At 37.9% G+C, this 10,354-nt stretch overlaps 2 protein-coding genes across 3 annotated transcripts; one reads left to right on the top strand and one right to left on the bottom strand.

Moving 5' to 3' along the window:
- Positions 1-360: 360 nt before the first annotated feature.
- LOC133738284 (tryptophan synthase alpha chain) lies at positions 361-4,143 on the bottom strand. Of its 2 annotated transcripts, XM_062165791.1 has the most exons (9): positions 3,847-4,141; positions 3,212-3,358; positions 3,073-3,138; positions 2,531-2,639; positions 1,923-1,999; positions 1,744-1,821; positions 1,265-1,342; positions 807-866; positions 361-687 (listed from the first exon to the last, which is right to left on the bottom strand). In XM_062165791.1, the coding sequence occupies exons 1-9, from the start codon at positions 4,036-4,038 to the stop codon at positions 553-555; spliced, it is 942 nt and encodes a 313-aa protein (XP_062021775.1). In that variant the 5' UTR covers positions 4,039-4,141; the 3' UTR covers positions 361-552. The 2 variants fall into 2 exon arrangements, with proteins under 2 accessions (XP_062021775.1, XP_062021776.1); XM_062165792.1 differs by lacking the exon at positions 3,212-3,358 and having other exon boundaries at positions 3,847-4,143.
- A 1,085-nt stretch (positions 4,144-5,228) lies between these two features.
- Positions 5,229-9,497, top strand: LOC133739392 (transcription factor UNE12-like). The gene is made up of 6 exons (XM_062167171.1): positions 5,229-5,706; positions 6,562-6,681; positions 6,859-6,924; positions 7,680-7,745; positions 8,393-8,470; positions 8,556-9,497. Exons 1-6 carry the CDS (start codon positions 5,377-5,379, stop codon positions 8,784-8,786), a joined length of 891 nt encoding a protein of 296 aa, XP_062023155.1. The 5' UTR covers positions 5,229-5,376; the 3' UTR covers positions 8,787-9,497.
- Positions 9,498-10,354: the final 857 nt, after the last annotated feature.

Raw genomic sequence — 10,354 nt, 5'->3', positions numbered from 1 at the left:
GCCAATCTGCAAACGCTGCCAAGCAACTCGCAACCCTATCTTCCTCGCAGTGAGAAATAATGGTGTGTGGAGGCGACGAAGGTCTCCTTTGAAGCAACCCTAAGGAGGTGCCGCTAAAGCTTCGAGAGAAAAAGCTCTCGACTTTCATAGCTATAACCAAAGTTTCTTTTTATGATATTAGTTTATGTGAGATTAGACATTTTGAAACCACATGGACCATTTATAATGTTTGCCCAAAAATTTATTTACCAAAAAAAAAAAACTCCAATTTCCAATACTTGGCCTATGCTCTTGGAAACACATATAACTAAATTAACTTATGTTTGATAGGCTGACCGTAAATAAAATAGTAGATGTGAATCATGTGATACTGGGGTCTTCATTCAGAATTTTGCAACAAAGTTCTGTAATTTAGTTTTGCAAGAAAATTCTGAGTAAATTACAACTGCAGGTTTGACCTAGATTCAGCATAATTGCTATAAATAGGGGGAACTTTCGGATTACATAGGACTCATCTGTAGTTTGAAAAGAAAAATCTATCTAGAAATGTGATCAAAGGAGTGCAGATTTCAGAGACTTGGTGAAAATTTCCAGTTCCTTCAACCCTTCCTCGGGAGTTTTGGCATCACCCAACAGCTTCACAATTGCGCTACCAACAATGACACCATCAGCTCCCCACCCCGCTACCTGTAAAACATTCATGATTCAGTACCTTGATCGCGGTAAAGGCATGCATACTGGTATGAGATTAAAGTATGCAAACTACAATGTAGATCGAGGCGTTCTAATGTATATTAGATACTAACCTGTTTAGCTTGTTCAGGCTTTGAGATGCCAAAACCAACAGCTACGGGCTTTGATGTAGCCTGGCACATAGAAGATAAGCACATTAGTTGAAGGGATCATATCAACTGTCTAATGTTATTTGAGCCGGCTGCTCAAATATTCCAGTCAGGTAATCAGTTTAACTATCTCTCTTAAACATAGAACTGTTCTTTTTGTACAGGACCTTAAAAGATATATATGTATACATATATATCAATTCTAGCACAATTGCACTAAGCACCAAATAATATCAAGGTCTTGCTCAGCTAAAAAGCGTATCATGTCTTTTTTTCTTTATGCAAATAATCAAATGCCATTCCATCAAACAACATGGTTCTCATTAGGTCATGATGCACAGAACTGATAGAACACTCAAATTCTCCACCGACAAAGATTTCTATGAAATCCTACACAGTTAGAAGTGACTGAGAAGACAAACCTCTTTAATTTCCTTTAAAAGGGCAGGAACTCGTTCATTCACAGATGCCCGGGCCCCTGTAACTCCAATTGAGCTCACCTATAATTCAAAAAGATGAATGATGACATGTATTTAGCCATGTGATATTGATCTCCGGATACAGGAGAGAGAATCTTCATAAATAAAAGATATATGTTCATGTAGCAAACACAACTTGTAAATTTTCTACCAAGAGGTGTTTAGCTTACACAAGAAAAAAGAAAACTTTGCAAAACCCACATTCAGTCCTCACTTCCATGATACCAAGAATAGCTACTACAGTACTACACAATAGCTCCACTTTTCTAATCAAGCCAAAGGATGAAACTTTTTCATAACACAACAGTTTCTTAAGTCTACTAAGAGCATATTTACCAAGAATACATGTGCTATTATCATGATGTATGACAAAAGACCAATATTTCAAAATCAATTTGAGGACAGAAGAAAAGGAGTCTCACCAGGTACAAAAACCCTTCGGAAGCTTCAGCAATGGCCTTCATTCGCTCCATTGGAGTGGTGGGTGTAGTTAGTAATACCTGTAAACCATACAAGCAGATCCAAAAGTGAGCATAAAGCCTTTTAAAGTACTGTTCACAGTCTGAAAAGGATGCAAAAGAAAAGTTATTGAGAAACGAACCAATTCAATATTATTTTTCAAGGCTTCCTTTCTCAGAATGTCCGTCTCTTCCAATGGAACATCTGGAACCACAAGTCCTACAAACAGATATGGAATCACAAACCTAGTCACATCTCTTATGATTTACATATATATAAATGAAAGAGAACTTAATACAAGACCAAAATTTCAGCACCCCGACCTTTTTTCCAATAAGGTCTGCACCCAAAAATATATAAAAAGGTTTGTGCTAAAAAAAATTATATTATACAGTCCACATCTCAATGAAAGGCAAATGAGCAACTAGAAACCACCAATACCTTGCAGCTTGCTATCCTTTTGTAAGGTGATAAAATATATATTTTTTTGGCCTGAAAAACATGATGAACTTTCCCAAGGCCATAGTAATAAAAACTGATGGTATACACTAACTATAACAATTTATCTATTTACATTAAGGGGTATTAATATGATCAGGAAAGATGCATATCAGTAGGTGTAACGGCCTCCCTAACATATAATAAATGGACTCAATTACAATGTGTGTACATATCACATTGACAAGTAGTTAAATAAATACTATCATTTTGAAGATTTCATAAGATTCAGTAACAATTACTTATACGTACCATGTACACCGACGTCTTTAATGATGGACATGAACTCTCCAACACCACGCTTCAAAATAGGATTGTAGTATGTGAAGAGAGCAATTGGGCAGGACAGTTTGGGAATCACCTGACCATTCACCAATATTTACATAATAAGATTATTCCAATTGTCATACTTTGTAAATGGAGTTGTTATACTTTCTCTGCTAGCCACTTCACAATGTGTATAAGTATATCATGCATAACTTAATGAAGAAATATGTAAGAAAATCTGAGTGGAGCTCATGCTAATGACATGATAACAATTCTTATGTGTGCATCACAGAGATATGAAGTATGGTAATATGAGAATAAATTAGATGCTTGGATCCAGCATATTTCATAGGTTGCAGCAACCACAGCATATTTCATTTTTAGTCACAGTAATAGTTATGTTCAGCATGCTTTCACTTGTAAGCAAATATGATATTACTACAGTAGCATAAGTTTCTTATATGCAAATTCTGGAAATAATATTACAAGAAATTGGTCGGATGATAAAAGATTGCATGTAAAGGTACCTCCTTCAACATTGCCAGGATTGAATTCAAATTGGTCCCTCTTGCCAAGGCACGAGTGGCTGCAGCCTACAAAATGCCACACGAAGTTAAAAGATTGTCAAAGAGAATATACAGAATGACAAGATACAAGACTATCAACCTGTATAACTGGCCCATCTGCTAATGGATCAGAGTATGGCACACCTAATTCAATTATGTCCGATCCACAAGAATCCAGGACCTTCAATGCTTCTGCGGTGACCGATAGATCAGGATCACCGGCAGTAATGTAAGGGATTAATGCAACCTGCGCAAAGACACATGTTGATCAAAACAACATATCCTCATAAACAAACACTTGCCATCTAAAACCAACCACAAATCCTGATCCTCAAATAAAATTCATCTGAGAAACCTAAATACTCCGATACTTAACTGATCTAAAGAGGGCACAACAAATAAAAACTTTGCTCAACACCATTCAAATCATATCTTCTGACCAATTAATCGAATGAACTAGTACAATTACGAACCCTTGATTTAACCATTATTTACTTCAATTAAAGTCACAGTCATACGAAGTGTGGATTCTAATCAATCAGCACCCTCTTCCCCAAACCCAATGTGGCAATGAAGCCCCAGCAGCAAAATGTCAAAACAATATTGGCATTTGCCTGGTGATTGAGGCCAAATGCAAGCCCTGCATTTGGTGGGTCTGCAAATTTGTCAGCAGGGCTTCAATTGAAAGCACATGCAAATAGTCCTGGCACACCAAAAGATGATATCTTTACATACCTTGCCTTGCTCCTTCAGTTTGATGAAAGTTTTGGAGAGGCCGACGGTGGTGTTGGTGGTGGTCAGAGAAGCCATTGGAGTAAATTTCTTGAATGAAAGGGTGGACTTTTGAGCCAGGGAACGGAAAAACAATGGGCTTTGAGGCTTCTTCAGGTGAAGAAAACCAGTCGCAGATTTAAGAGACGAAGCCATTTAGTTAAGAGAATAAAACAATGCCAAGGCTTTTGTAGGGTTTTCACTTTCAGTGGTCTTCTCCCGGGTTTTAGTACGCTAATCCTCCCAACTCCCAAGTCAGCAGTACGTTACACTAGTCCTTATCTTATATAAATCTCTCGGCCGTTGTATACCGGGAGGAAAAAAAAAAAAAAAAAATTCAAAGGTAACTTGACTAACTTCTCATTCTCTTCTCGTAAAAACGTCTTGCTAGTCTTGCCGACACGATTGTATCCCTTGCACACCAGTTGTCCATTTGGTTAATGATGTTTACAAATCGCGTCTCAAAAGCTTACGTTATTTTCTGCAATTGAGGTTAAATTTATTATTTTCGTCCGTCAAAATATGAAAGTTTATAATCTGTCACCTCTCCTCTTAAATATAGTAATATATAAAGTAACGCTTATCAATAATTGTCCCTTTACGTAATGGGTTAATTGTTTTTCCAAAATGGTTAAATAGTTTGGTGTACCTAATATATATATATATATATATATTTTTTTTTTTTAACAGAAGAAACGGTTTATTGTCTTAATGAAACAACCAAAACGGTCGGAATAGTACATACACTAAGACATGATACCTATTTGAAAAATAGCTTTCCAATTTCACATATAAATATTTAGATAGAGTTTTAAGAATCCACCTTAAAATCGAAACTTTTAATAGCCAAATTAATCCACTCCCCCTATGAAGTATTGTGTTATGTCACAATACAATACATGTGTCTAAAACGTTCTAATTTCAACTTCATGATAATGAAATGTAAATTTCTTTACGATTTAAGTCGATGACATGTAAATTTCTATATAGTTTAACATGATTAATTTTTACAAAAACAAATCCTCATACAGATCTTTTGAGTTGTTTATCTCATTATCATATCAAAACATGTCGTATGTTAGTTTGACTTCTTGCGACCTTAAGTAACGAGAGCAGCAACATTCCAAAGTGGGTCTTGTATTTGGGCCTAGAAATGTTACGGGCTGCACACTTTGTACCTGGGCCTCACGGGTTGGGCAAAAGTGGGATTTGCCCGCCAAAGCCCCAAATCCAATGGCATTGACATGTAATAATAGAGAAGTACGGCCCCTTTTACAGAAATAGAAACATTTTTAAGCAGGATAAAGCCACCCTCACTTTTCGTCTGTTCTCTCTCTCTCTCAGTACTGAGCAGAAAGCAAAGCAACACTGAAAAGGCCTCTTCTCTCTTCTCTCTTCTCTATCTTGTTGCATGTAGTAGATGCTCTCTGAAAACCCTAACTAGCCCAATCCCCCCCCCCCCACCTCACCTCACCTCGACTCGGCCGATTGCTCATGGCCAACAACCCCTCCGAAGCTCAGGCCGACGATTTCCTCGAGCAAATTCTCGGCCTCCCCAATTTCGCCTCCGCCGATGCTAATTTGACCGGAGGCGACGGAGGCCTCGCCGGAGCTCCCTCCTCGATGATGCTCCAGCTCAGTTCCGGTGACGGCTCCGGCCACATGGGCGGCGTCGGCGGAGGTGGCTACCACGGAGGAGTGTTCCCGTTAGGGTTGAGCCTGGAGCAGGGGAAGGCCGGGTTTTTGAAGCCGGAGGAGGCCTCTGGGAGTGGGAAGCGGTTTCGAGACGACGTCGTTGATAGTAGAGCTTCGTCTGTGAAAAATGTAAGATTCCCCCAACTTTTAATCACTCTCTTTTTTGGCTCAAAAGTTTTTTTTAAGTCTTGAAGTGGTTGAATCTGAGTGAATGGATTTTCGGGTGGTTTATTTAATGAGTTTAGAATGCTAATTGCCTGGTCTTCAGTTAATTTGGTTTTATTGTGTTTGTTTAATAACCAAGAAGACAAGCGAAAGAAAACAAGGATGGTAAGTTGGGTTTTGATTAATTGGATGAGATTCGAGTACTCTTATCTGACAAGAGGTAAAATACAAAGGGATTTGAGAAATGGGAACTGATTGTCTAGCCAGAATCAAACAGAAAGCTGAGGACATACATTTTTTTAGTCATGAAAAACCAAATATCCATAAGCATTCTGGAATAGGGGGTGGGGGGAAAAAGCGGAAGCATGTGAAAAGTTATGGCTGTGCATGTGGGTTTAGAGCCAAAGTTTTTTATTCTGGGGTTTAAGGTAATTATAACATAATGATTTAACACATGCACTTCCTCATTTGAGTATAATTTAAGTTAGGTGTTCAGAAACGTAGAAATCAATTCAGTTAATACATGCCTTTTTTATTTTATATTTTTACAGTCTTTTACATTTTAGGATCCAATGTGGTTTTTTTTTTTTTTTTTTTATTGTTCAATCACACGGTGTCCTCAAAGGCTTCCTAGGCCCAGAAACTAATCCGTGCTCGGGGGATCTTGTCAAAACGCTTCCTCCCCCCTGGCCACCAAGAATATATTGTGGTTTTCTTGTATATAGGTAGTATGCAATACCATTGCTATGTGAAATAGTTACCTTTTGGGTGCAGTGTAGGGAACTACTGTCCCTGGTAATAAATTGTGGCATTTTGCAGGTTTTCCATGGGCAACCAATTTCGAGTACAGTTGCTGCAGCACCGCATCCACCGGCTATGCGACCAAGGGTGAGGGCCAGAAGAGGGCAAGCCACGGATCCACATAGCATTGCTGAGCGGGTAAGTAACATGAGTATCATAAGAAACTCTACCTGGATTCTTTATGAAAGTGTATACTACTTTGTGATCTATGTCAAAGCTTGTTCCGGTGCTAGACCTTGGAACTATAATTTAAATTTCCTTTTCTGCCACCTTTATATTGTAGAATCATTCTTATTTGCACCTTTTTCTGTACAGTTGCGCCGAGAACGAATAGCCGAAAGAATTAGGGCGTTGCAGGAACTAGTTCCCAGTGTGAACAAGGTCAGTGTCATTCCTTTCATGTTATGCTTTTCATCTTTCTTCATGCTCGCTAGGAACTGCAATCATAAATTTGTATGTATGAGGAGGAGGATGGATTCCCGTCTTCTTTAAATTAATGGTCTTACTGTATGATATATTTTTTTTCTCCTTCCAACATGGAAAAGTGAGTATTTTTAACTCATTTAGGCTTCCCACTTTACAGTAACTATTGATCTATTATACCTCAGAGAAGTTTGAAGTTGTGAAATATTTTTCTGGTATTCAAATGTTGCAAGGCCAAGAGGGCACACTTGAATGAAACCTTTTCAAACTTCAAGACCACAATCAGAAGCATTATATAGCTGTACATCCTTTCAAATACACTTTACCTGGCTTGTTGTTCAAAGGTCCATTGCATGAAAAGATAAACTCTGGGTTTTGGATTGGCTGGTACTGTTTGCTTAAGATAGTTAGGGTGTGAAAAGAGCTTCTTCAACTTCCATACTGGGGATTCCTTGTAACTTTTGAAAGATGAGTTTTTTCATGATAGCGCATTCCTATATAACCATTTCTATCAAGTTACATGGTGCATGGTACTATGGCATTCGATTAGCTGGTATAATTATAACTTGTTCTTGAGAATTGTTGAAATACTGGTATGTTATGGACTATTTTGCTTATTGTTGATGTTTCTTCAGATGTCAACTCAAACAAGCTGGCATTAAACATTCTCTTCTTATCTCCATCCTTATATATATCTACTTGTGTTTCTGCAGACAGATAGAGCTGCTATGCTTGACGAAATAATGGATTATGTGAAGTTCCTGAGACTCCAAGTAAAGGTATAGTAAACATAAATACATATCTTTTAACACTCTTTCCTCCCTCTTCTTTGTGTTATATAGTTTGCAAGACAAGCCTTATTTCCTGTGATATCAACATTTTTCAGTTCAATTTGTTTGTCTCTACCATAAAATGTTTCCAGTCTTCCTTTGGGTATGCATATTCTTTACTGGTACAGTTTTTTGAGTCCACAAGTTAGCTAATACTCTCCTATTACATTAGAGTCAAACAAATTTTTTTCATCATCGTAGCAAATACAGATAGTGTATGCATTTACGAGATTTGAACTTAATCAAAGGTCCTTGGAACTTGAACTTATCCATAATTAAAAAAAAAAAAATCAAAACAGGGTCTTTGGGTGTTTTGTTACTTATAAAGAAAAGAAGCAATAATTGAAACCCTGTTCCTATACTTAAGTTTGTTCTTTCCAGCGGGCAGATTTGGACTTCTCAGTCTTCCTATAATTTGAATTTGAAACTTGTATTGGTAATATTTTATCAGTCCATTACCAATGGTAGATGCTTTTGTTTATTTTTGACTGATTTGTTAGGTTTGGGATTTGGAGTGGAGTAAGTCTTCTTATGATGATGAAGAAAGTGACAGTGTGTCTTCTTTTCTTAATACACTCAATTCACATGCTTTACAGGTTTTGAGTATGAGTAGATTGGGAGGAGCTGGTGCTGTCGCACCACTTGTAACGGACATCCCACTATCTTCAGTTGAGGTATTAAAAGAAAACGGTTTAAATTTGCTATTTTTTCTTTGTTTCTTTTTCGTTATCAACAACCATGCTTCTGTCCTAATCACAGGAAGAAGGTGGTGAAGGTGGTAGAAACCAACCGGCATGGGATAAATGGTCTAATGATGGAACAGAACGACAAGTCGCTAAGCTTATGGAAGAAAATGTTGGAGCTGCAATGCAGTTCCTTCAATCAAAGGCTCTTTGCATCATGCCTATCTCGCTAGCCTCGGCAATTTACCACACTCAACCACCAGACACCTCCAGCGTTGTCAAGTCTGAAATGAATCCCCCTTCATAGACCTCAAGAAAAAAAAAGGGTCTGTGTTCCCACTGTCCCATGGAAAACTCACTAGATGCTCTTGGGGTCCCATGCCTTATTTTGTCTTGTTCCTACCCCCATCTTTAGTTGGTTTGCTCAGCTTCAATTGCATTCAAAGTCAGATGCCATAGTTTCTTGCTTTTGCCTTTCTTTCAACTTTTGTCAAGACAGGGTTCGATGTCAATGCTTAAAATATACGAGCAGGCCCTCCATGTCTTCCAGGTTAAAGCAAAGGAGAAGAATTGTCAAAAGCTCACTCGATATGCTCTTCTTTTTGTATCAATGGTGAGGGTAGTGGAAAATGATGGAAGCCCTTTTGTAGTGGGACTCTTATTGTTGCTAGTGGGTTATGGGACCTTCTGATAAGGAATGGAGCAGTATATATAATATATTATTTTAATGTATTTTAGAAGATTGTAATGTAGAGGATGATGCATAATGGTGTTGTTAGTTTGAAAATGCTGGGTACCAGAAGTCCAGCAGGAATTGATAATCCTACTTTTGGTTTAGGGGATCGTGGGTGTGTTTCAAAAGGGAGATTGGACTTCTTTTTCTGTTCTCCTGAATCATTACTGGAGGATAAACCATTGACGGAGGGAGATAGTGGATGGTCTCATGTGACTAGGTCTGTAAAGTAAATGGATATGCGTTAGTTTAAAGCTTGATTAACAAGATATCAGAACTGTTTAATATCAATATCTTCCCATTCCATAGTTCAATATCAATCTCGATTCCACCATTCTTTAATCTTGCTGAAACTGTACGGTACCGATCGTCTTGATGCTCCTCCATTCATCATTTGGAATTGTTTGGTTTTCTTATTTATTTATGCTTGCTTTTAGATAGTGCAGAAATTGCTTGTCTATCTAAGGATTTGACCAGGTATGTAAAAGGACTAAAAGGGATGAGGAGTGTGGAAGTGGAGATGGAGCTTTGTTAAAACGGACAAATAAAGATGAATCTTAAATCCAAACCAAATTTAATCACTCTGGTTTTGGTTTCGGTCAGTTGAAAACTGAACCGAACCAAAATTCATGTCTAGTTTGATGATTATGGTTATGGTCAAAAACCAAACCTAACAAATAGTCACTCTGGTTTTGGTTTCGATCAGTTGAAAACTGAACCGAACCAAAATTCATGTCTAGTTTGATGATTATGGTTATGGTCAAAAACCAAACCTAACAAATAGTCACTCTGGTTTTGGTTTCGATCAGTTGAAAACTGAACCGAACCAAAATTCATGTCTAGTTTGATGATTATGGTTATGGTCAAAAACCAAACCTAACAAATAGTCACTCTGGTTTTGGTTTCAATCAGTTGAAAACTGAACCGAACCAAAATTCATGTCTAGTTTGATGATTATGGTTATGGTCAAAAACCAAACCTAACAAAACCGAACTTGTCCCTGTGTAGAAGCATAGCTTATCTGCGAGGATCAAACCTAACAATATCGACCCCAACACTATCGTTGAGGTCGTTGTTCGGTCATTACGGTCGTTAGTCAGTTGGGAATATCGTCATTCGTTCGGTCGGTCACTGAGGTCGCC

The sequence above is a fragment of the Rosa rugosa genome, chromosome 3 (genome assembly GCF_958449725.1).
Source record: "Rosa rugosa chromosome 3, drRosRugo1.1, whole genome shotgun sequence".
Taxonomy (NCBI): domain Eukaryota; kingdom Viridiplantae; phylum Streptophyta; class Magnoliopsida; order Rosales; family Rosaceae; genus Rosa; species Rosa rugosa.
Note: the sequence above shows the minus strand (reverse complement) of the source record. Positions and strands in the feature narration are given on the sequence as shown.